General features: G+C 46.4%; 2 protein-coding genes across 3 annotated transcripts; one reads left to right on the top strand and one right to left on the bottom strand.

Annotated features, from left to right (window-relative positions):
* Positions 1–2,373: 2,373 nt before the first annotated feature.
* LOC119041609 (paired immunoglobulin-like type 2 receptor alpha) lies at positions 2,374–21,015 on the top strand. Its single transcript, XM_053655342.1, is given in 8 exon segments — positions 2,374–2,544; positions 2,886–3,278; positions 13,942–14,136; positions 16,899–16,901; positions 17,717–17,747; positions 18,759–18,808; positions 19,043–19,074; positions 19,246–21,015. Coding segments are annotated over 8 exon segments (885 nt in total). The 5' UTR covers positions 2,374–2,486; the 3' UTR covers positions 19,369–21,015.
* Positions 21,016–22,691: 1,676 nt separating this feature from the next.
* Positions 22,692–26,455, bottom strand: MBLAC1 (metallo-beta-lactamase domain containing 1). Of its 2 annotated transcripts, none has more exons than XM_037134976.2 (2): positions 26,282–26,455; positions 22,692–26,116 (listed from the first exon to the last, which is right to left on the bottom strand). In XM_037134976.2, exons 1-2 carry the CDS (start codon positions 26,361–26,363, stop codon positions 25,287–25,289), a joined length of 912 nt encoding a protein of 303 aa, XP_036990871.2. In that variant the 5' UTR covers positions 26,364–26,455; the 3' UTR covers positions 22,692–25,286. The 2 variants fall into 2 exon arrangements, with proteins under 2 accessions (XP_036990871.2, XP_053511316.1); XM_053655341.1 differs by having other exon boundaries at positions 26,256–26,372.
* Positions 26,456–26,683: the final 228 nt, after the last annotated feature.

Genomic DNA, 26,683 nt, shown 5'->3' on the forward strand with positions numbered 1-26,683 from the left:
ATTCTGGGAGATTTGCCGATCTTCATCCATGAAGGTAGGAAGGAAGACATGAAGCCAGGATGACTAAGCCAGGATGATACACACTGCACTGTCACTTGCCTTACCAGACTGGACTGTGCTCATCTGCATGTAGAGAACTTTTCTACCCGCTCCCTGATCTTTGTTCTCTCTCTTTCATTACAAAAAACCCTCTGCCTCCACTGAGATGGGGAGATGGGCTTTAAGACATGAATCCCCTTCTCCCAGATGGCCAGCACCAGAAAACAAGCCACTTTCCTCTACATCAGCACCCACCTCTCTGAGTATTAGCTTTTGTAGCAGCAGGCAGCTGGACCAGCTTTCAATTACAGTTCCTTCCTGCTCCTTTTGACGCTGCTTCTGCTCCTCCCCCATGGCCACTCACTGCATTTAGGCTGAGCCCATCTTTGAATCACAAAATACCAGGCCCTCCTCCCACAAGTCTTCCCCATGCCCTCCCCCCACTGTGAGTGGAGCTACAGCCTGAGGTGACTCCCAGGCCCTCTCATTCTTCTTGAAGGAAGAGATGAGGAACAAATCTGGAGACCACATGCCATCTCCAAACAGAAATTATGCCTCACAGTTCCTAGCCTCAGGGTGATCCAACTGGGTCAGGGGACTGAACGTGACAGGAAAAGTGCAACTTGCATCTAGAGAGACTGTATGTGGAACCAACATGGCCTGGAGGCACCTGCCCAGTGGGTTCTCTGCAAAAGTTACAGAGTCTATTTTGGAAAAGTTCTGTGCTGCTCAATAAAATCAGCAGTGACATCCCTGATGGGGTCCCCTTCCTCAGGCAGCCTGGCAATGAGGAGACTGTCTAGCCAGGTCCCATAGCTAGTCGGGCAAGGTAAGGATGGAACCCAGGTATCACCTCACAGACAAGTCAGGCCACCCTCTGGAGGTCCTGCCTGGAAGCCAGTAGGTTCCCTGTCCTCTCTTCTGCCCACATTTACAACTGTTATCAATTCACAAGCATCTTTCACAGCCCAGAGGACTACATGACCTTAAGGCTCTGTGGCTTCAACTTCCCCATGGGTAATGTGGAGATAACAGTACACCCACCACCGAACGTTGTAAAGATGAAAATGAGGCAATAGATATTTATTGACTGATTCAGATAAGAAAGCTCCATAAAAATTTGAGACCCATCCTGGCTGGTGTGACTCAGTGGACTGGCTGCTGGCCTGAAAACCCAAGGGTTGCTGGTTCAGTTCCCAATCAGGGCACATGCCTGGGTTTCAGGCCAGGTCACCAGTTGGGGGCGCATGAGAGGCAACTACACATTGACATTTCTCTCCCTCTTTCTCCCTCCCTTCCCCTTTGTCTAAAAATGAAAAATAAATAAAATCTTTAAAAAGGTAAGGTAAGGTAAGGAAAGGGAGGAAGGTAAGAAAAGCAGAAACAGACACGGAAGTAGGCAGGGGCTGCCTGGCTGGCCTTGGGAGAAGTGTGGGTGTTTTTCTTTTCCCCTTCCTCTCTCCCTTTCAATAAAAAGATGTCCTTAGGTGAGAATGTTAAAAAACAAAGACTAATTCATGTCCTGGACCCATAGATGGAGAGTCATGGACTTGGGGCACTCCCTCTCTGAGTCTTGGTCACCTCAAATGGGAAGTGGTAAAGACAGACGACCTTGCAGATCCAGATTCTATGGGTTAGGGCATGGCCACCAGAGACCCCACTCTCTGGGGAGATGGAAGGGTAAGACCACCCTCACCTCTTAACTTCAGAGAGGATGTGAGATGCACAGAGGGAACGGAATGGGAGCTGTGGATCTTGTTTCTGCCTGGGGACTACAGGGGAGGGCCAGAGGCCAAGGGCAAGCCAGATGCACCTGGGGCTGGGGGCTGAGGGCGTCTCCATCAGTGTCTCCCCCTCCTACTCTCTCTAAGGGGCTGTAACTGGGCAGAGACTCAGGGCTGCTTTTCCTCTCTTGAAAGAGCCTGAGCTGGTCCTGCTGCCACCACTTCCCCTGGATTGAGAGAGAAACAGAGGCTGAGAGGCACCCAGAGAAGCAGAGAAAAGGAGGGAGAGAGAGAGAGAGAGAGAGAGAGAGAGAGAGTACAAGCAAGCTGGAGACTGAATCCTAGGGGATGAGCAAGTCCCTGGCAGAGACAGGCAGTTGAGGTGGGAGGGGGGCAGCCCAGGCAGCCAAGGTCAGGACCATACCCTTTAGTGCGAAGATGGGGACTGGGGGACCTTTACTGTGGCTCTTTTTCACTGACAACAAGAGAGGCCTTTTTGCAATAGAGGGAAAGACGAAGCCAGATGGAGGAAGGAAGTGCTAGTCACTCTGGGGCAGGGGTGTTTGGGGAAGGCTCCCCCCCCCCACCCCCGCCAGCCCTCTGAAGGAGCCTGATCCCACCCCTCCCAGTTGTCAGACTACACCAAGGCAGCCTCTCCCTTGGGCCTCCCCTCTGGCCTAGAGGCTCTGCTTGTCTTCTCATCCCCAGGAGGAGAGCAAGGTGATGGGTCTGCCCCTGCTGCTGCCCCTGCTACTGCTGCCGCCAGCATCTCTGCAGGATGGTGAGTGGCCAGGACCACCTGGCTCTGCCCAGGGTTAGGGGGCAGGGAAGGGGGGTCTGGGGAGTCTGTGGCCAGGCCTCTGGAGATGGGGTCTGCTGGGGTAGCCAACCAGGCCTCCCACCCACAACAAGCAATGGTCTGGGCTGGTCCCACAGTGCTGGGTCCCCCACACCCCTCACTCCCCTTTCTACCCCAGGCCTGGAAAGGGCGACACATAGCCAGAGGGCCAGACATATGTCTGCCACACTTCTGCCCATGGGTGAAGGTGCCAGACAGTCTGGGGTTATCTTTTTGTCTCTCCAAGTGGCTTCAAAGTCTCTCCCTCTTTCTCCCTCCTCCAGGTGGCTCAGCAAAATGCAAACCAGTCTTTACTTTTGAAATCAACCAACCAAAGCACCTCTCAGCCCCTGTGGGTGGTTCCATCCACATCCCCTTCTCCTTCTGTTACCCCTGGGAGTTAGCTGAGGATCCCAGGGTGAGAATATCCTGGAGAAGGAAAGTGTTCCATGGGGAGTTCATCTACAACACAACCCCGCCTTTCACCCATGAGGATTACAAGGACCGCCTCTCCCTGCTCTGGACAAAGGGCCAGAGGACCGGCTCCCTCCAGATCTCTAACTTGCGGAAGGAGGACGAGTCTGAATACTTCTGCCGAGTTCATTTGAACACATGTACACAACGAGGTGAGGAAGAGTGGCAGTCCATCGAGGGGACCAAACTCACCATCACCACAGGTGAGTCCCGCTGCCCCAGCCTCTGGTGCCCTCCTGCTCCAGGATTGGCCCAGGAGCCTCTCTTCCTGACCCTTCTCCCAAATCCTCTCCCTGCTCTTGACTCCTTCCCAGGTCTCTGCCAACTCTACCATTCTCACCATAATCTCCTCCAAACATGGGCAGCCTTCCTTGCCCACCCCCATCACCGTCCCCTCCAGATACAGCCCCCAACCCTGTTCCCAGTCTTCAGCCCCTTCCTGACTCCCTGGTTGTCCTCCCTTCTTGCTCCAAGCTGGGGATCCAGCCCTGCCCCCTGTCCTGGCCCCAAATCCTCCAGGTGAACTTAACTTCCAGGATGTGGCCTGTCTTCCCTTTGCCATGTACCTGGGTGTGGAGCCCCAGCAAGCCCCATACCTGTGTCTCCCCACAGCCATGAGCTCAGCCTGGCACACACAGGAGATACCCAATGAAGGTCTGAGGATGCCTCTGGCCTGGCCCCTGTTAACACCCCACCACCTGTTTTTCCAACCTCCCTGCTTCCTTTTCCCCAGTACATGGCCCTTAATGCTCCTGCCCCAGTGCTATCTCTTTCCTCTCTTTCTCCATCTTTCTCTTCCTGTCTCCATCCTCTTTAACCTCCTTGCCTCTCTCACCTCCTGGACATGCAAGCCCCTGTGCTGCCCCCTTCTCCACCCCGATCCTGCTCCTCTTACCAGGTTATTAGAGTCACCTCTGCAGCAATAAGGGCAGTTCCCACTTACTGTGCACTGTCCATCTGAAACCTTGGTATGAATCATCCTAGTTAACCTGTACCATGACCCCACAATAACAGCAGGTACTGCTACCATCTTCATATTAAAGATGGGGAAACTGAGGTATACAAGCTAAACACCAGTCCAAAGTCCTGCTTGTGGTGCAGGCAGAATGTGAACCCAATTTAATTTCAGAGCCTCCTCTCAACCATTAGCCTCCCACCTCACCTACTGACTTGATCATCTTGTTGTCCTGATCTACTTTTAACTTACTGTGGGGTGTACTGCTGAATAGTTCTTCCTGTATTGCTCATTGGGGTGTGAGATCTTAAACCTGGGTTTGTCCTTCTCCAGGGCAGTGAGGGCAGAGCCTCTCTCCCAGGCACGGGCAGTAAGAGGATATATTGTAAGATGGTTCCGTTTTTGTAATTTCTTGTGCTGGCAACTCTAAACTATGTCAATGATGAGTCACTTCTGCCAGCAGGGAAGGACACTCTCTGTGCCCAGCCCTGCCCTCCTGGTAAACCGCTGCCCCATCTTGGCCACTAGGTTAGTATCAGAGCAAACAGAAACTGGCTCATAAACAGAATTATTCAAGACAGCCTTGGATTAACTTTCCTGCTCCCTCTCCACATTATTTAAAATGTCCTGTTTTGAGAGATTTGGGCTTTTTTTAGATCCCTCTTATTCCTTTCCTAATTCCCCAATTTCCTCTTTATTTTTCCCAATATTCTTTATTTTTACTATTAATGGGCAACATTATTTTTTTATGTTTTTATAACAGTCACTAAAAAAGTCATGCATAAATTCTGACCAAGATAGTAGGTTATATGCACATTTACCTCCACTGCCAAAATCATCTAAAATGACAGCAAAGTAAATTTTTTACAACAAAAATCCACAAGGACAAAAAATATGTGAACTAAGAGGACAAAAACAAAATTTGGGGAGATGGAAACAAACAGATTGATGGAACTGGTTTAGGCGACCAGAGGAGCCAAACCCTAAGCCAGCACTGGGGCGACCCAGAAGCAAGGCAATTTGCACAGCAAAACCCTTAAAGGTTCAGGAATGGCGACCTAAGTACCCCTGAAAGTGGGAGTGAAAGGGGGTCTGAAAACTAGAGAATTAATTGAAAATCTATTTAAGAGCAGGGAAACCTCCATACTCCAACTCTCCACCCCAGCAGAAGACTGTAGATTTGCTTTCCAGGAAGAAAATGAACCAGAAGGACTCTGAGGGAAGTACCTTGGGCATAACTAGGGGCAAGGGTTCTGTCTTTAAAACTGGAGATTTGGTGAATTGAGGAGACCATAAACACCTGAACACCCTTAGATGCCTCCCAGGACTCAGGCAACCAGGTTGATGTACCCCCAACCCCACCAGGAAGAGATCAGGAGATTCTTCTCTGAGCAATCTGTCCAATGGGTCCAAAAAAGATATAGACCCCTAACAGATAACTCTACAGCCCACTAACTGACAAGCACTTTCTCCTATGCCACACTCCTACGCTCATCAGCTTCTGATGATCATGGCTTCCTGTCTGCTGGGAGCCAAGGGGACAAGGAGATTGGAGTCCCAGCCTCGAACTAAATCCCTCAGTACTGAGGACTGTACCCTCACCTCAGCTAAAGACATCATTAAGCTAAACATTTAAGGACGTCTTCCCCTGTGAAATGCGGATAACAAAAGGAACAGTGGAGAGCAGGGTACAAAAAAGCTGAAACAAACAAAACAAAACAATGAAGGGGGGAATTTTTTCGGATATCTATTGTTCTCCGAAAGATAATGCAGACATGTAACAAGAAAGGGTGTTGAAAAGCACAAAGGAGCCTTCCAAACGATAAAGAAGGTCTTGGAAATTAGAGATATAATGGCAAAGGTAGGAAACTCAGTAAAAGGATCGAAAGGTGAAGTTTGTGGAAATCTCTCAGAAGGTAAAACAAAAGGTCAAAAGATTTGGAAACTGTAGTGGGTTGAATAGCAGCCCCCCCCAAAAGATATGCCCATACCCTAATCCCCAGAAACTATGAATATAACCCTACAACAGATATGATTCGATGAAGGACTTTGAGATAAGGTCATCTGGGATTACATGGGCCTGCCCTGAACACAAACACAGGTCCTATAAGAGAGGCACAGACAGGAGAGAAAGTAATGTGACCACAGAGGCAGAGAATGGAGGGATGCAGCAACCAGAAGCTGGAGGAAACAAGGAACAGATTCTCCTCCAGAGCCTTGGCAGGGAGCTCAGCCCTGCTGATGCCTTGATTTCTGACCTGTGGCCTCTAGCACTCTGAGAGAATGAACTTCTGTTGTTTGAAGTTACTCAGTTTATGGTAATTTGTTACAGCGCCATAGGCATATAATATAGAAACTATAAAGAAAAATAAGAAAGATTGAGGATTGGTCCAAGAGGTCCAACCTCTGAATAATGCTAGTTCTAAAAACAGAGAAGAGAATAGGCCATGAGGAAGAAAAATATCAAAGGAATCACTCTAGAAATTTTCCAGAACAAAAGAGCCCTGCAAAATGAGTCAAAATAAAAAGACCTACATCAAGGGCTCTGGCTGGGTGGCTCATTTGGCTGGACCATCAGTCATCCCATACACCAAAAGGTCTAGGTTTGATTACCAGTCAGTGCACATACCTAAGTTGTCTCTCTCTCTCTTTCTTTCTCTCTCTCTTCCCCCCCTGCAAAATCAATGAAATATTTGGAGATATCAAATCTCTCAATAATGAATATTTTATAGTACGAATTCAACAAACATATCCTCAAGTGATGATTAAAAAAAGAGATCTACCTCAGGAAACTGCAATATGAATTTTCAAAATGTCAGAGGTAAAAAGAAGATTCAACAAATTTCCAAAAAGGAAAGAAACAGGACACATAGAGATTCAGGAGAATCAGATGGCTTTGGGTGTCTCAATGGCAATACAAAATTGGGAAAATGACTGGATGCCTTAAAATTCCAAGGACAAATTTTCTCATTCACTCATTTAACAAATATTGATTGAGTGCCTACTACATGTCAGGTGCTAACCTGGGGACTGGTAATCAGCAGTTAAAAGAAAACAAAACAGCCCTGGCTGGTGTAGCTCAGTGGATTGAGTACTGGTCTGTGAACCAAAGGGCTGCTGGTTTGATTTCCAGTCAGGAAACAAGCCTGGGTTGTAAGCTAGGTCCCCAGTTGGGGGTGAATGAGAAGGAACCACATACTGATGTTTCTCTTCCTTTCTTTCTCTAAAAATAAATATATGAAATCTTTTTTTAAAAAAGTGCCTACACTGAAAGCTGGCAGAGAGTGGAGCAAATGCCATTGTTCCCTCTTGGACCCCGCCCCCACATACAGCACCACAACCCAGCGACATGGGTTACCCCTCCTGGGTGAATACCTAAGGCTGTGCCTCTCATTACATAACAGGCTTGTCAAGACAGACAAACAAACAAAAAAATGGTCCAAACGAAAGAACAGATCAAAGCTCCAGAAAAAATACAACTAAGTGATGAAGAGATAGCCAACCTATCAGATGCACAGTTCAAAACACTGGTAATCAGGATGCTCACAGAACTGGTTGAATTTGGTTGCAAATTAAATGAAAAAATGAAGGCTATGCTAAATGAAATAAAGGAAAATGTACAGGGAACCAATAGTAATGGGAAGGAAACTGGGACTCAAATCAGCAATGTGGACCAGAAGAAAGAAAGAAAAAAAAAACAAACAAAAAAGAATGAAGAAACAAGAATTCAAAAAAATGAGGAGAGGCTTAGGAACCTCCAGGACATCTTTAAACGTTCCAACACCCAAATTATAGGGGTACCAGAAGGGGAAGAGAAAGAGCAACAAGTGAAAAAGTTATTTGAACAAATAATAAAGGAGAACTTTCCTATTCTGGCAAAGGAAATAGACTTCCAGGAAGTCCAGGAAGCTCAGAGAGTCCCAAAGAAGTTGGACCCAAGGAGGAACACACCAAGACACATCATAATTACATTACCCAAGATTAAAGATAAGGAGAGAATCCTAGAAGCAGCAAGAGAAAAGGAGACGGTTACCTACAAAGGAGTTCCCATCAGACTGTCAGCTGATTTCTCAAAAGAGACCTTACAGGCAAGAAAGGGCTGGAAAGAAGTATTCCAAGTCATGAAAGGCAAGGACCTACATCTTAGGTTACTCTATCCAGCAAAGCTTTCATTTAGAATGGAAGGGCAGATAAAGTGCTTCTCAGATAAGGTAAAGTTCAAGGAGTTCATCATCACCAGACCCTTATTATATGAAATGTTAAAGGGATTTACGTAAGAAAAAGAAGATTAAAAAATATGAACAATAAAATGACAGCAAACTCACAATTAACAACATCACCTAAAACAAAAACAAAAGCAAACTAAGCAAACAATTAGAACAGGAACAGAACCAGGGAAATGGAGATCACATGGAGGGTTATCACAGGGGAGTGGGAGAGGAGAGAGGGGGAAAAGGTACAGACAATAAGCAGCATAGATGGCAGGTAGAAAATAGACAGGGGGAGGGTAAGAATAGTATGGGAAATGTAGAAGTCAAAGAACTTATATGTACAACCCATGGACATGAACTAAAGAGGGAAATGTGGGTGGGAGGGGGTATGCAAGGTCGAGAGGAGTGAAGGGGGAAACATGGGACAACTGTAATAGCATAGTCAATAAAATATATTTAAATAAATAAATAAAAAGTGCCCGCAGAGATGGAATTTACATGAGTGTGAAACAAAGACCTCTCACCCCATCAAAAAAAAAAAAAAAGAAAGCAAAGACGTTCATTGTGTGTGTCAGGTAGTAGTGAAAAAAGAAAAGGTGGAAAATGAAGCACAATCAGTGGGCTAGAGGCTGCTAGATGTGCTGCTTTGCAAAAATGGAACAGAGGTCTCTGGGAAACTAGTTAAGAGTCTTAGCAGGAAGCAGCCCTCAAATAAGATAAAGAAGAGAGTTTTGAATGAGTGCAGGGTAGGAAAAGCAGTAATGGATGATGAGACACCTGGGACCAGCTGCAAGCCTATGGCCTCTGGAGAGGTAGAGTCAACATACCCATGCGGATTGGTTTTATGTGTCAACCTGACTGGGCCAAGGGATACCCAGAGAGCTGGTAAAACCTTATTCCTGTAGGTTAATTGTTTGGAATCAATTAACAGTGGGCATCTTCCATTGCACTGTGGGCCCAACAAGAATGAAAAAGTGGAGGGAGGACAAATTTGCTCTCTTCTTGAGCTAAGACATCCATCTTCTCCTGCCCTTGAATGATAAAATTCCTTCTATATCTCTATCCTATTGGTCCCATTTCTCTGGAGAACACTAATACAATACCATCAAGGAGAGGGCAAAGAGCTATGCCCTGACCTACCTTACCCCTCCCCTGTCTCCTGCTGGCAACCGCCACTGGCCACTGAATGGGAACCAGGGTCAAGAGAGCCCATGGGTGGAGTCCCTCAAGATTAGCTTCCAAAAGCACCAAACAGGTGCAGAAGAGCTGTGGAATGGATCTAGAGGAGCCAGTAGAAAAATCCAGCCCAGGGCAGATCTGTAGGAAATAAGGAGAGGTCTTAAGAAAAATGTTCCAGTCAAGAGGGAACACAAGACAAAGGTAGTGAGATGGGACAAGTGTGGCTGAAGCAGATGAAGAAGCTGAGGGTGGCAAGAGGTGGGGGTCAAAATAGGCAGATATGCACACACACACACATATAGATATAGATATCACACAGAAGAATTAAACTGCATGTTATTCTGCTCTATAACTTTTCATTTTTACTTCAAGTAACTTTCCATTTCAGTACATAACACACCTGTGCCTCTTTTTTCAATGCTGTATGGTGTCCCACTGTAGCAATGTGTCATAATTTACTTAATCAATTGAGAATTTTAAAAAATTTTAATTACTTAGAGAAAAATTTACTAACATGACAGGTCAAATAAAATGATAGTAATGCATATTAAAAACAAAACTAAAGAAACACTCAAAGTTAAATTCATAGTATTAAATACTTATATTATTTCAAAAGTGAATAAATTTTAAAAGTGAATGAAATAGTTAATTTCCAAAGAAGTACCAAAAAGAGAAAGGAGCCAGCCCTAAGGAAAAATCATAGTTCGAAAGTAATGAAAACCTACGAAGGAACAAATTTATTAGAAAACAGGACAGTAGTAAGAACAACAAATGCAGGAAGTAGTTATTTAGGACAAAAACAGTAAAACAGACAAGACTCTGGCAAACCTAAAAACTTAAAATTCTGTTGAAATCATGAGTGAATGTATGCTTAATTACAGGTTAATATATCTAAAAAGCTCTGTGAAATGGATGACTTTCTGAAACTTTTAAAGGATGAATTTAAGAAATAGTAAACTTTAATGGTAGACAAGAAGAAATTGAGAACACCATTAAAAAACTATTTTTCATAAAGATTTCAAGTGCAGGAGGTTTTATGAATAAATTCTTGTAAAAATTTAAAGAACAGATAATTCCTAGACAGAAGGTTCCAGAAGATAGAGAAACACGGAAAACTATGTAATTCTAATTTATTTCATAAAATGGTGACATAACGCTGATGCTAATATCCATTCACAATGTTTTAAAACGCAGACTAAAACAAGAGGCTGGGTTTTCATTTGTCTGTTTTGCTGATCCTAGAGTTGGCACAATGGGAGTAAAAGTGGACACAGCCTCTGGGAAAGCATTTGGGAATATCTGTCAAAGTGTGAAATGCCCACGTGTACTCTTACACCCAGTGATTTCAGTGCCAGGAATTTCTGTGGAAATGCCGGTGTGAATATGGAAAAGCCTGCGTTTAAGGGTGTTCTTTTCAGCATTGTTGTGATGTGGCAATGACCTAAATGTCTTTCAATAGGAAATGGAAAGTTACTTTAAGTATTTATACTTTTATTATTAATTTCTAATAAGAGTGGACAGTGAATTTGGTCTACATTAAACTGAAGATTGTATTTTAGTTGGATTTTTTTTTACTTAGTATTTAGTCAAGGTTTTAAAGGTCCATTGAAATGAGGAACGATGTCTTTGTAAACCTTAAATATTAACTTAACTTTAAAAACACATTTCAATATACACTAGGTTCTTTACAGATTTTTTTCATTTGTTAAAACAATTGTGTAAAAGGGCAAATCCCGGATGACGCTGCTTACATGAGGTACCTAGAGTAGTCAGATTTTTAAGGACAGAAAGGAGAGCGGCGGTGGCCAGGTGCCAGAGGAGGAGGAAGTGGGGAGTCGTTGGTTAATGGGGACAGAGTGTCAATTTGGAGAGAAGAAAAGGTTCTGGAGGATGATGGTGGTGAGAGTGGCACAGCAATGTGAATGTTCTTTTTTTTTAAGATTTTATTTATTTATTTTTACAGAGAGGGGAAGGGAGAACTAGAGAAACATTGATGTGTGAGAGACACAGCAATCGGTTGCCTCTCACACTCCCCCACCCCCCCACTGGAGACCTCGTTGGCCCACAGCCCAGGCATGTGTTCTGACTGGGAACTGAACTGGCGACCTTTCAGTTAGCAGGCCAGTGCTCAGTCCACTGAGCCACACCAGCCAGGGCTGAACATTCTTAATGTCCCTGAACTGTAACTGACATATGTTAAAATTGTAAATTTTATTTATGTGGCTTTTGCCACAATACTTTAAAAATATTTTATTTATTTTTAGAGAGAGGGGAAGGGAAGGAGAAAGAGTAGGTGAGAAACATCAATGTGTGATTGCCTCTCATATATCCCCCACTGGGGACCTGGCCTGCAACCCAGGCATGTGCCCTGACTGGGAATCGAACCAGCAGCCCTTTGCTTCACAGGCCTGTGCTCAATTCACTGAGCTACACCAGCCAGTGCCACAATACTTCTTTTTTTTTTTTAATTTTATTTATTTATTTGTATTGATTATGCCATTACATTTGCTCTATTCCCCCCTCCCTTCCCCTCCACCCTGCATACCCCTCCCCCACCATTTCCCCCTTTAGTTCATGAACATGTGTCTCAAATTCTTTAGATTCTGTATTTCCCCTACTATTCTTACCCTCCCCCCTATGTATTTTCTATCTACTGTCTATGCTACTTATTTTCTGTACCTTCTCCCCCCTTCCCCTCCTCCCACTCCCCTGTTGCTAACCCTCCCTGAGATCTTCATTTCTATGGTTCTGCTCCTGATCTAGCTATCCTCTTAGTTTGCTTTTGTTTTAGGTGTGGTTCTTAATAACTGTGAGTTTGCTGTCCTTTCACTGTTCATCTTTTTTATCTTCTTTTTCTTAGGTAAGTCCCTTTAACATTTCATATAATAAGGGCTTGGTGATGATGAACTCCTTGAATTTGGTCTTATCTGAGAAGCACTTTATCTGTCCTTCCATTCTAAATGAAAGTTTTGCTGGGTAGAGCAATCTTGGTTGTAGATCTTTGGTTTTCATGACTTGGAATACCTCTTTCCAGCCCCTTCTTGCCTGTAAGGTCTCTTTTGAGAAATCAGCTGACAGTCTGATGGGAACTCCTTTGTAGGTGACTGTCCCCTTAGCTCTTGCTGCTTCTAGGATTCTCTCCTTCATTTTAATCTTGGCTAATGTAATTATGATGTGCCTTGGTGTGTTCCTTCTTGAGTCCAACTTCTTTGGGACTCTCTGAGCTTCCTGGATTTCTCGGAAGTCTATTTCCTTTGCCATCTTGGGGAAATTCTCCTTTATTATTTGTTCAAATAATTTTTCAACTGGTGGTTGTGCCTTTCCCCCTTCTGGTACCCCTATAATTCGGATGTTGGAACGTTTAAAGATGTCCTGGAGGTTCCTAAGCTTCTCCTCATTTTTCTGAATTCTTATTTCTTCATTCCTTTCTGTTTGATCATTTTTTTCTTCCTTCTGGTTCTCTCCCTTGATTTGAGTCCCAATTTTCTTTCCATTACTATTGGTATCTTTTGTATCCCCATTCATTTCAATAAATTTAGCTTCCATATGTTTCTCTAATTTGTGACTAAAGTCAACCAGTTCTGTAAGGATCCTTATAACCAGTGTTTTGAACTGTGCATCTGAAAGACTGGCTATTTCTTCATCACTTAGGTCTATCAGTTCTGGGGCTCTGAGTTGTTCTAGAGCCATTTTTGGTTTATTCGTGCTGTTAAGTGAGCGGAGCGAAGCCTTAGTTGTTTACCAGGACGGGGCGACCCAGGTCGCTGGTTTGTGACGCTGTGTGTGGGGGCGGGGTCAGAGAGGGAGCAATGGCGTTCCTCTCCGCTAGCCCAGCGCACCCAGTCACTCACACGCCTCGGGCTTGTTTATCCGATCCTAATTGTGCGAGCCTGCTGCACCTCGCGGGTTTCCCTTCTCACTGGTTTCTCCGCACGTAAATGCGCGCGACCGACCGACCCACCGCGCCTCTTCCCTGTGCGCTCCGGCAGCCAGCTCGCTGGCGATCAGCGCCCTCGGTTGCCTGCGCGCACCGCGCACCGCCCTGGGAATTTTTTCTTGCTAACCTGCTCTGCTGCTGGCCTCGCTCCTCGTACCGGTCCAGCCGAGTATCTAGTTGTCCTTTGGACTCCGTATTGTCGATTTTCCGTGTGGCTTGGTTGTGACTGCTGTTAAAAATAGTTGTTCTTAGATTTGCTTGTGCACAGAGGCGAGGTGGTCCATCTACGTCTCCATCTTGGCGGAAGTCCCACAATACTTCTTTTTAATCCTGTGATCTAGTTATCTCTATTTGTAGGTGATGCAATGAGGTTCTGAGGTCACAGGACTGATGTTTGTAGGGTCAGGATGTAAACTGAGTGATGCATATTCTAAGCCTTCAGCATTTCATCTCCCACTGTGAGAGCTTCAGAGGGTTGCTCCTGACGCCCAGTATTCCCCAAACTAGGGAACAGGATGTGACAGTTTCATGAAGATACCTCCAGTTCTCCAAGGGACAATTTGCTTTTTCTCATGTCTTCTCAGCCACCAAGGAACCCACAGAGGGGCCCACCAGCACCATTACCACCACCACAGTTGGCGTCAATGTCTCCGGGGAAGAGAGGAGCTCAGGGTCTTGGCCTCTGACTCCAGGAGCTACAGTTGGGGTGGCAGTGGCCAGTGCTGTGCTCAAAATCACAATTTTGGGACTGATAGTCTATCTCAGGTGGAAGAGAAGCAGTCCAGGTAAGCGATCCTTTCCCCCAGGCTCCCCACCCGGGTGTTTCTCAGCATCACCTGCACCAGGATGACTGCGGATTTCTGCTGGGATGAGGTCTGGACAGGGAATCTGCATTGTTAATAGTCTCCTCAAGTGATGACTGGGTGTGGCTGAGTTTGAAAACCACAGCTCTAAACCAACCCCTCTCCACAAGTCTGACTGTTATCCAGTTCTCTCTTAACTTAATCATTTATTAGTCCTCACCTTTTTGTTCATGGAGAAGGGTCTGCCCTGAAAAATTAAGGAGAGAGCAAAAGGAAGAGGAAGTTGGCTTAGCTCAGCAAGCATCGGTGGGGTACCCATTTTCCAGAGCCTGACTTGTAATTAGAGATACAGAGGTAAATAGAACAGAGATCCTGTTCTTAAGGAACTCAGTAAGGGAGAGAAGGGATTTGGGGCAGTTTGCCTGAAAGGCTTTTTGCCTCATTTGGAAAGAATTATAATAGTTGTGGACAAGAAAGGGGTAATCAAGGAGGACTTCTCGGAGGAAGTGGCACTTGCAAAAAGTCTCAAAGAATGAAAAAGAAGTAGCCAGGTAAGTGGCAAGGGTGGTATAGAGGTTACTGTTCTTCCAGGGGAAGGAAACCATTCTGGGAACTGTAAGTAGCTCGTGCTATGGAGGAGGCAGGAGATGAGAGAAGAGGACCTTGTAGATTATACCCAAGAGCCTCAAATCCCAGAGGCAACATGAAGCAGCCAGGTGGCAACCTCACTGTATCTTGGAGATACATAAAGTCTGCAGTGGAGGGACCAGGCATGGGCCAGCCTGAAGTCAATCTACTACAGTAGCACCTTGAGTGAAAGCAGAGAGCCAGATTCTTGAAAAGGTTAAAAGGGAACCAGTAAGACTTGGTGACTGGACTGATGTAGGAGTGAGGGAGCCAGAAGTCCCAATTTTACAACAAGGGTGTGATAAAACCACCAAGTGGTTAGGGAACATAGGAGGTCAAAGACGATGTTTGGGGATGAAAAATTATTCCTCCAGTTTGAGACACTTGTGTGGCATCTGAGTAGAGATGTCCATCCTTTACAGCTCAAGGAGAGGACCAGGCTAGAGGCATTTAATTATTTGTACCCCAACACCTTCCAAAATTGATTTGAAATGACTTTAAAGAAAATTTGCATGGAGAGACTTGCTCTCTTAGATATTAAAGCATAAAAATGAAGAGCACAGAATCTGACTGCCTGCAGTCAACCATGGCTGGGTCAATTCTGGCACAATGGCAACATTAATCTGTGCCTCAGCTTACTCATCAGTAAAATGGGGACAATAATTGTAATTAACCCAGGGGTTGCCATGACAATTAAACAGAATGCATTTAGAATAGACACTGGCACAGAGTAAGCACTAGATGAGCATTAGCATTTACAATTATTAAGCTACAATAATTAAAGTGATGCAATACTAGCATATAATAGATAAACAGATAACAGACAAAGTGACAAAAGAAAATTAAAAACTCAAATGTAGGCAGTATGAAAACGGACCCAGATGTGGAGGGAGTCAGCAGGTTGAAAGGTAGCCTGTCTAATCAATGGGGAAAGATGAGCAATTCAATACATAGTGCTGGAACAGTTGCATAGCCACCTGAGGAAAAAATAACATTACTCCCCTACCTCACAATGTGCACCAAAGTAAATTTCATGAAGATCAAAGATGTGAAGAAGAAAAAAAAAAGAAAGAAAAATATAACCCTAGTACCCGAAGAAAGCATGCGCTGGAGATGACTTTTTAAGTAAGACATAAAACTCAAAAAGCCATGAATAAAAGTATTGATAAGTTCAACTACATACAAACTGAGTTTAAATTCTTCGGTGCAACAAATACGACGGTCGTCTCCTGAGAGTGAGGATGAGGGTCAAAGATGAAGAGAAAATGTGACAGTCACTGAGGAACTGGAAGACTGTATTTAAGGATTTAACTCAGATGAGAAGCCATAAATCAGTAGAAGCATCGCAGCACATAACTGTGTTTTTCCTCAGCAGTATGCAGCTGTGCAGTTGAGTAATCCGTAGGGCCTGTCAATTAAAAGCTCTGTTTAGCAACTAGCATCAGAGACCAGAACCAACCATAGCTTAAATAACACAGTTTGTTGTTCCCGAATGAGAAAAATAATCTGGAGGCAGACAACAGAGGCTGCTGTCCTTAGGAACACAGGCTCCTGCCTTTTCGCTAACAGTTCCTGGATACTGACTTCTGTCCTGAAGGTCGCCTCATAGCCCAAGGTGGCTGATAAGATTCCTGCCATTATTTCTGAATCCAAGTAAGAAACAGAAAGAAGGAGGAAAGGATGAAAGACTATGTCCAAGTTGTCTGTCCCCCTTTTGAAGAGCCTTCCTGGAAGTCCTACCCACACGTCCCCTTATATCTTACTGGCCGGAGTTCAGTCATTTGTCCCACATCTATCTGTAGGGGAGCGCACAGCCACTCCAAATAAAATCAAGGTTCTGTAACTGAGAAAGAAGAGGTGAACGGATACTGGATAAGCAAATAGCGTGCCATGCCATACATGCATGCAGGGTTGGAGATTTGCCAGCTCGGTGTGGCAGGACAAGGGAACTCAAGAGGTCAAGGAGCTGGTGAAAGGGTCCCAATGGAGAGTGGAGGGCTCGCAGACATTCTAGGTAACCTGAAACAAGGGGCATTTTCAGGGGACAAGAGCTCAGGGAGGTCAAAGCATGGGTATGGGGGGAAGGTGACAAAAGAGAGCTGGGAGGAAAGAAAGTTGTAGCATGAAAATGATACTAGCATGTAGTTTTAGAGTTCTCATTCTCGGTGATTAAAAAAATAAAGGCCAGGGTATGGCTGAGTGAGGTGGAGGTCATTAGAGTTGGGGGGACGAGTGAGTCCAGTATGTTAGAGGACTGTCCCTGAGGCTCATGAGACCTCCCAGGAGGGTGGTTGGTGGTGGAGAGGATGTGTGTGAACCAGGGACCATATGCCTGGGAAATGCTGTACAGAGACTTGAGGAGGATCTGGAGGGGGGATAGGGTGTTTGTGGGGGGCGGTAGGTAACAGAGTCCTCAGTGGAAAAGAGGAACAGGCTGCAGTGCAAACACAGATTCCAGCCATGAGGTTCATGAGGTATGAGAAAGAGCCAGCACTCAAAAGGAAAGACAAGAAGCTGGTTTGTCAGGGCAGGAAGGAGCGATGGTGCCTGTGACAAGAGGGGGTAGTGAGGAGTGGGTGGCCAGGGCTCAGCAGTGGAGGGAGCAGGTTGGGGGATTGCAGGGAGGTCAAGGAAAGGGGAAGGACACGGACAGAAAGGCAGGGAGACGGGGCAGCGTGAAGGGGACATGGGGAGCAGAGAGCTTTCCTGATTTGGTGTTGAGGACAATAGCAGGACAGGTGTGGGTGGCTTTAGGGTGCCAGCTGGGTGCTTGCTCTGAGTCCCAGGCCCTTTCCACATGGGTTTCAGCAGAGCTGCTCTGCTGCCCTGGTCTCTCCAAGGATGGTGTCAGAGTAGGACAGAGCAGAAATGACAGGAGGAGAGACGCTGTTCGTGGATGCGCACTGACAGGCTGTTGATTCCTCTACAGGTCTGTGAACTAAAGCCAGAGCAGCAGACATGTAAGTGCTTGTCCTCAAAGGGCAACATGGGAGTTGGGTGGGGGCTGATTTGGGAAACAGAAAGTGCTGTTGTGAGAACAGCACTAGGGAGCTTTCACAGCTGTTTTCATCCTCCACTTTCCCATCCACATTTTCTTATGTTCCATGACAGGTCAGGTACTTCACTTACTAAGAACAGTATATTTAATTACTTTTTCTGATTCTTTCCCAGAATGTCTCCCTTTTCTCTTTCTCTGGTAACCGCTTTTCTCCTCCTTTCACGGGAATTTTTGCTTTTTCCTTCTGTTCATTCTATTTTCTTTCCACCTTGAACACCATCCTTCTCAAACACATTTCCTGTTCCACACTTTTCCTTCTTTCTTGCTCATTGTCCAATCTGCCTTTTCCCTGCTGAGGTGCCCGAAGGGGCCGCAGGAACCATGGCCTCCGTCACCTCTAACATCCGCCTTTTCTCTGAGCTCCCAGCCTGGCCTCCTCTCTTCCAGTCCTCCTCACCTTCCCACCAGTTTCCTTTTCCCCATCCTTCCCATTTCCACATTCTCCCTTCCCTAAGTCCCTCTCTCTCCTTTGACTTTTTGCCAGCTGCCTTCCTTGGTCCCCTGCCAAGGATGGCATCTCCTCCTGGGGACCAAGATCTGAGCACCCACCCAGGGGCCATGACATGAGCCTCCTGGTTTTCCTTCTCCAGTCTTAACTACGGCAGGGCCAGCAGAGGGGACAGGAACTCACCATTTTGATTTCTCCTCTTGTGCCCCCTTCCTACAAAAGGGGCTTCCCTAGAACAACCCTCTTCCTGCCGGCACTCAGGGACCTCTCCTGGGCTGCACCACAAATCACCTTTCAGCGCTCTTCCAGGCAGCCTCCTTCTGAGAGCCTCGAACCACTGCCTACACCCTCTAACTATGGCCAAGCAGGTCACGGAGCCTCCCACAAGAAAACCAGCCAGATGCAGGCTTTAACTCTTTTGTCTTCAGCCTCTGAGACATTTCGCACCCTTTCCTTCCCATGCAGGGGATCCTTCCATAACACTGAGGAGAAGTATGAGAACATTGGGAATACAGGTCAGTTCCAGCACCGTCACTGCCCACTCTCCACCTTGGCCCTTCCTTCTTCCCCACACTCTCTGCCCACACCCATGCCCCTCAGCCTTTTCCTCTTTCCCCTGCTTCTCCCATCCCTCCCACGTGACCCTGGTCCTCCACTGGCAGATGACCTCACTGCTGAGCCCTCCACCCACTTCTCTACCCTGGCTGCCATGCCATCTGACCCTGGCACATCTTGATTTTTTTTCCTAGGACAACAAGAAGACCCCAAGCTGGACCCAAAGGTAAGCAGCTCAGACTAGAGTCTGAAAGAATTAAAGGGAAGCTTGGAGAAGGTAGGGTGGAAATATAGAGGGGCTGTGGTATCGGCAGGGCTCTTAGGTGTGGGACCGGTGCTCTCAGACAGGGTCAACTCCCCTCCACCTCCAGCCCCTTCTCTTTCTGTTCTCACCCAGGTGGATGGCACCCTCTATGCCTCCCTCGTCCTCACCAGCTCGACCTCACCTCCAGCACCTCCCCGCCACCTTCTCCACAACAACCCCCAGGAAGAGACCCTATACTCTATGCTAAAGGCCTAACAAGTGGAACTGAATGATGACCTCTTTACAGTAAGCCACTCGGAGGGATCGCCACTTCCCATATTAGTCCCAGCCAGTCCCAGATGACTCAGAAATCAACAGGGATCAAAGGCCACCGAGGACCTGAGACAAACAGCCATCTGTTCCAGTTCCCTCTTCAACTGCTTGCCCACAAAAAATAAAAGAACAGGAACTCACCATTTTGATTTCTCCTCCTGTGCCCCCTTCCTACAAAATCCTGTAGGATTTATCTAAATGCATCTAAGGAGAAAAATGATGTCATCTTCAACTTCTGTCCTTCTTGGCAAAAATGAACTATAATAGTGCATACACAAGGTCCTCCTCTAGTACTTTTATTCAGTGACTGCGAGTCCCCAAATACTGGTAGGCAGCCTGGAATCCAAATTCTGCCCCCCAGTCTAATCCTTCTACTTCTCTTACAGTTATAACTGGCATCATTTAAGCCTTTACAGGCATCACCTCATTTAAATATAAACAACCCTATTTTAGCAAAGTGGTAAAAGTGGGAGCGGGTTGAGCAAGAAAGTAAATGGAAACTTATGAAAAAGGAATCCGCCAGGATATAAAGGGACAGCGGTGGCTCTGGGTGCAGATGCTGACCAGTTTTCAGGGAAGGTGTCTTGAAGCAGAGATAGCCGGAACAATGGTCTTTGTTTTCTCTGTGAATAAGTGCTGCCCCCTTCTGGGAGCGAGGAGGGAATGGTGCAGTGTGATTAGCTGCCGCTTGGGGGAATGGCAGAAAGCTTAAAAGGATTACTGAACATTGGAGATGGTGAACTATTAGTATCACAAATTCATACACACACTCATTGTTGTAGACTGCAACCAAAAAGAAAAACAAATGGCCACAAATTCTTCACAGCTTCTTCTATCAAGAGGTGGAGGCTATTTCCTTATCCCTGAATCTGGACTGGCCTTATGACTTGCTTTGACCAATAGAAGGTAATATAAGCGATACTGTGCGATTTCTGGACCTAGACCTCAAGTGCAGGTGGGCTTGCAGCTCCTCCCTAGCATCAGGAACCCCCCTGCCACCGTGTGAACAAGCCTGAGCTAGATATTGGAGACTGAGAAACAATGTGGAGAGAGGCCCGGCCATCCCACCAATTCCAGCTGATGCACCCTGATGGGAGATGAGGCTGTCCTAGACTATTCACCTCCAGCCAAAGCATTCAGATGAACCACAGAATTGTAAGACATAGTATATGTTTGTGGTCTTAAGCCTCTAGTTTTTGGGGTGGTTTGTTGTACAGTAAAAACTAATTCACTCATTCTTTAGATAATTTTTAAGGCATATTCATAACTACCTGGTTGTTTCCAGTCATTGTGCTTTTGTCTCAGTTTTCATGTACTCCTTGATCCTTTTATTTTCTTTCCAATAAAAACAATTTTTTAAAGATTTTATTTATTTATTTTTAGAGAGAAGAGAAGGGAGGTAGAAAGAGAGGGAAACACCAATGTATGGTTGCCTCTCACACACCCCCCACTGGGGACTTGGCCTGCAACTCAGGCATGTGCCCTGGCTGGGAATCGAACCAGCAACCCTTAGGTTTGCAGGCCGGCACTCAATCCACTGAGCTATAGCAGCCGGGGCCAGAGAAAAAAATTAATAGCTAAAAACGTATGTTTACAGAGTGATCAATAAAAGACTTTTAAGCATAAAATTGTATCACATGAAGATACAATTTTATGGGAAGTAAAACAGAAGAAAATGAATTAAAGGCAAAAATTTAATATATTTTCTGGCTATTAAAGAAGAGCTTTTGTTTGTTTCTGAAAGTGTATTCTTTTTCTATTACCATTTAGTCCCCCGATACCTGGCCCCAACAATCCCCACCCTGTCGTCCATGTCCATGAGCCCTTTTTCCTTTTTCTCAGGCCTGTACCCCTGCACCTCCCCCCCCTCAGCTATCGTCCTACTGTCTTATGAGTCTGAATTTTATTTTGCATGTTAGTTCAGCTTGTTCATTAGATTTCACATATGAAATCCTTGATCCTTTTAGAATGTAAACTCAGGAAAAAAATTTTCTCCAAGCAAGCTTGTATGTTTCCTATTACTACAAAAGGAAAATCACAAAACTCATTGTGTGTATGTGTGTGTTACTAGGATGTTTACAGCCAAAATGTATCAGTGTTCAGTTTCAGGAATTATGCTGATAAAATTCTCAACTTCCTCATAAGACTATCTTTGCCTTCTAACTGGCAAAGATTATCTTTTAATCTTTATTTTAATTATGCTATATTACTATATACATATCTATTGTAGCCACTTGGAATCCTTTCTGAAAATAGACATAGTTAAAAATATGAATAGTCTCCTACCTAAACTCAACCTTCTAGCCCTTTACCATGTCATGTGTCTCTCTAGGAATGTGACCTACAAAGATCTCCTTCAGGGCCTTTCTCTGATTTACAGCCAGATGGCAGCCAAGATAAGAAGCAGCTTGGGTGAGGACATCTGGGATGTTTTGGACTTAAGGTTAGCTGACCGAGAGGGTTATGTCTAAAATTGGGTTTAGCTTCTCTCTAGAGTATGGAGTCTAGAAGCCTTCGTTCACATGCTCGCTCTAACATTTACCAGCTCACTGCACTTAATCCCCCATCTACTTTAAGAGGATGGTTATAGTACATGCACATGGTACAGAGTAAACACTCAAAAGAAATGTTAAGCTTGTCTGCACTGGTGTGGCTCAGTGGGTTGAATATTGTCCCACAAACCAAAAGGTCACTGGTTTGATTCCCGGGCAGGACACATGCTTGAATTATCGGCCAGGTCCCCAGTTTGGGGCATGCAAGAAGCGACCAATGGATGTTTCTCTCTCTTTCTCCTTCCCTTCCCCTTTCTCTAAAAAATGTTAGCTTTTTACTAGTTAGCCTGCTATATTTTTCTCCTTCCCCATAAACCTGGCCACTTAACCTCCACACTACCCTAGGGTCCCAGCCCCCAAATCCTCTGGCTTCTACCAATGAGATACGAGGCACTATCTGTCCTGCTCTGGCTGTTTCTTCACACTGTTGATGTATCCTGGGCTGCCTGGCTGGCCATGATGTCCACATGATGAGGGACTCCATGCTATGGCAGTGATGGGACTGTGTGACACTGTGCCTGTTAGTGGCCATGACAGGATGGCAGGACACCTGGAGCCTCATGAAGAAAAAAGTGAACAGGGAGGGCTTTGAGAGACACCCCTTTGTTTGCATAAATGGACAGGATGCTGGGACTCCTCACATGACGAGCAGGAATAGACACTTAAAACCTGGACAACGAGTCAGGACCAGGCAACAGGTAACAGACACTCATGTAAATCAGAATAATAGCATGTATTTATTTCATGGCATTTATAGACAAAATACTGAGCCCTGGAGCATTCAGAGAAGTATCTTGCACAGTTTCTGCTCTCAAGGAGAACCATGGGGAGAGGGCATTTCCAGGAAAATGACCAACAACCAGGCATTACCTAATATTATGCCAGGCATTATCTATATTATGCTGTGAATAATATAGGGACTGAATTACAAGAGTTTAAACTAAGGTTGCAAAAATCAGGGAGGGTTTTCTGTAGATGAGGTGAGCTGGCCTGGATGGCGGAGAAGAGAGGAAGACAGCAGGGAGAAAACAGGAGGAAAGGCCTGCAGGAGAAAAGGAGGCCGCGGACTTGTCTGGAAGGAAGCAGGCAGTCCAGCCAAACTGGAGCAGACTTTGACTTGAAAAGGACCAGGAGAGACAGTCTGCGTTATTCTGCAAGTAATGTGGAACCACTGAATATTTTATAAGTAGAGGAATCTACTCATACAGTTCCTGTTTTCCAGAGAGTTCTCACCAAAAAAGAACCTTGAAACAGCTAAGAGTACACCCTGGGCCCAGCCTCCTAATATCTTGAGTACTGCTTTGCCTCTGTTACCAGCCCTCCTTCTGCACTGTCCTCACTGCCTCTAAGGGATCATTTCTGCCAGTGCTTATATCTATCCTTTCAGGACTCCTCTTGCTGCAAGCAACTGAAAACACAGTCAAAGCAGCTTAGGCAGGAAAGGAGCTGATTAGCCGGCCAGTCCAGGTGACTGATGAGTTAGGTGGTGGGTCTGACTTTCAGGCTCAAACTTGTTGTCAGACCCTACTGGTGTGGCTCATTTCATTGGGTGCTGTCCTGTAAAGTGAAAGGGAGTCAAGGGAGTCAATCTTGACTCCCTTTGACTCCTGTGCCTGTGGGTTTGGTCTGGCTTTGGTCCCAAAGATGATGTTTCCTCCCACCTTCCCTTCCCTCTCCCTAAAAATAAATAAAATCTTAAAAAACAGAACAAAACAAAAACCAACTTTTCATCAGGTCTGTTTCTCTTAACTGCTCATTTTGTCCCTTTTGTTTAGTTTCATTCTCAGTCTGCATTTGGTGGCCCCGGCAGCAGCTGGTGGTCCTGAACAAGGTGGAAAGATGACCCATTCTCCCATGTCAGTCTTGCAGGGAAAAAAATAGACTCTTTTCCACCAGCTCTAGCAAAAACCCAAAGATTACCAAGACTGGACTAGTTTAGGTGACTTATCCATCCTGAAGACAGTGTGGCCAAAGAGATGTGTTGCCCTGAATGACCAGGCCTGAGTACTGCAGAATGCCTATGTTCTGGAAAGTAAGTCAGGACTGGAATTACAGTTGTTCCAGGTAGGAGTGCATAGCTCTAAACAACCCGACTTATCCTCTCCTGTTCTCCTTACTGCCCTGATGCCAGTGGATCTACCTACATGCCACATACCAGACAAGGCCCCTGATGGCTATGGAGACCCCTTGGGGACATCGTGCTATACTGGCAGGCCCATAGCTGCCCCTGCACACTCTTTACACACCAGTGGCCTCTACACTCCAAGGTCTGGGACTGGCCAGGGGCCTCCACACCATGATCATGCTGGTGCCCGCTTTACCACCTTCCCTGAGTCCGTCTTCATCTGATGGCTGGCAGGGACCTCAACAGCTGTAGTTGCACTCTTGTGCACCACGTTAGTCAGCACTGCTTTAAGTCTGTGAATGGCAAACTGGTTCTCTCTCCAGGTGAACCGGCTCCTCTGAGTTGCCTTTGAGGACCTTTGTGTGGCCTTTATGGACACCTGGGAAATGACCTCCGGCCTATCCCTGCCCAATAGCATCCTTTTTATCTGCTGTCTCAGTACCTGGAATACTCCTCTACCAGATCCTTATACAGCCACCTGTCTCCTCATTCAATTCTCTGATTAAACATTATTTCCCTGACCACCCTCCCACTCCAGCACCCTATCCCCTTCTCAGCCTACTTTTTTCTTGTATTACTAACCACAACCTGTAATTATTTGGTTTACTACTATTACTGTGGTTGTTTACTCCTCTGCCTCAATAGAATGTAGTATCCACGAGGGACAGGCAGTTTGTTTAACTTGTTCACAGTTGTAGCCCGGTAACCTAGGGCAGTGCTTGACACACAGGAGTTAAAGTATGTATTGGATAAATTGATGAATGAATAAAGTCAGGTGACTATGATGTTACTTCTACTCCCTGCACCTTCTCTCAACAACCTGCATCCCATTAGAAATAGGCTATTGGCCAAAAAGTGTCCCTCTCCGCTTTTGCTGATTACGTCTGCATGACTGCCACTATTAATGCTTCACATTTACATTAGAGTATGACTTTCAATGTAGTTTCCTATTTTTATTTGGGACAACTCTCCCAAGAACATTCTCCCATTTTATTAATGAAGCCCCCAGAGGTGGCACACATTTTGATCCAGTCCATGGTCCTAGTTTGCAAAAACAGTGATATTGGTGAGAGCACCCTATCCTCGCTGGAAAACCAGCCTTCTGGCTCTGGCTGACTGGTCCTCCACATCCTAGACGTGAGTTCCTTGGCTGGGGAGTTGGAGGGCCCGGTCTCTCCCAGGGCTTATCCGTGCATTGTGGGATCCTCGTTTCCGACCATGGGGCCCTGCCGGCTGTTCCCTGGACCCTTTGTTTCTGGGTTCCAGGCTTCCCTGACCACCTTGAAGGGGGCTCCGTGACCAGGCACAACCACGTCGGCAGTGCCTAGGACCCTCTTCCGACTCCGCTCCTGGGCCACTGGGTCTTCACTCATGGCCTGCCACGAGTTCTCGTCCCCATCGCGTTCAAACACATCGCCCACAACCGCTACGGTGCCCAGAGTCGTGCCCGCCACTACCACGCTCACGTCCCGCTGGCCCCCATGGCCTGGCGTAGCCCACACCTCGAGTCCTGGCCCCAGCCGCAGGGGCTGCTCCTCACCCAGCCCGTGGGGGAGGTAGCGGCCCCCGGGAAGACAGAAGTCATGCGAGACCAACAGAGCTGCCCCTGGAAAAAGCCCCAGGTTTCCGATATGATCCGAATGTCCATGGGTCCCCACCACCAAAGTCACGTCTGCAGGGGCCACGCCTTGCCCTGCCAGGGCCCCGAGGAGCGCCTCCCGAGACCAGGGACCTCCAGTGTCCACGAGGATAGGGCCACGGGCTACCTCCTCCAGCATCGTCTTCGCCTTGCCGCCCTCCGGCGGGGGCTCTTGGTGGCAGGCCTGGCCCCAGGCCTGGGGCAGAACGAGGGTCACAGAGCCATCGGCGCACACAGCGTCACCAACCCCCTCGGGTTCTGCGTAGCCCTGCAGTAGAACCACCACGGAGTAGGGGTCACCAGGCACCCGCAGAGGGGGATTCCCATGCAGCGGCTCCGTTCTCACTAGACCGCTCATGACCGGAAAGGAACGAGCTGGGGAAAGAAAGTGGGGCTGTGCAACATTACCCAGTCTCTCGGGGTTTCCCACACGTACGACTGCCACCAAGTGGCATCTCCAAGACTCGGTTCTTTCCCACCCCCTCGCACTCTTAAAGTGCTATCGCCCTCAAACCTTTTCCGAAGATGGTACCACCCCACCTTTTCTTCCACCGGACACCACGTGGCCTTCAACGTCTTCAGCCCCTGCCTTGTTCCTCTTGCATGGTAGGTCCACACTCATCACCCTCCAAAGGATGTTTTAGTTCCCTCACTACAGCCGAAGCCACTACCTCGGACCCAAGTTTACACCTCTTAGATCTTACTTCCTTCTAAGAACGGAAATCGGAAAAGCGCGAGATTTTGGCCTTTCCGAGCTACCGTAAACCCCAGTACGGTGGCCGAGATGACACCACAATGAAGCTTAATCTTAGCGCATTTTCTGGCATACGTGGATAGAAGCAACATAGATCTAAGCCTAAGAATTGTGCTCAGCCCAAGTATCCCTGCCAGGTTCCTTGGGCTACATTACAAAGCACCATTATCTCCTAACAGGACAGAGGC

Source organism: Artibeus jamaicensis, unplaced genomic scaffold (genome assembly GCF_021234435.1).
Source record: "Artibeus jamaicensis isolate MK-2021 breed Jamaican fruit bat unplaced genomic scaffold, CSHL_Jam_final contig_956, whole genome shotgun sequence".
NCBI classification, from domain to species: Eukaryota; Metazoa; Chordata; class Mammalia; order Chiroptera; family Phyllostomidae; genus Artibeus; species Artibeus jamaicensis.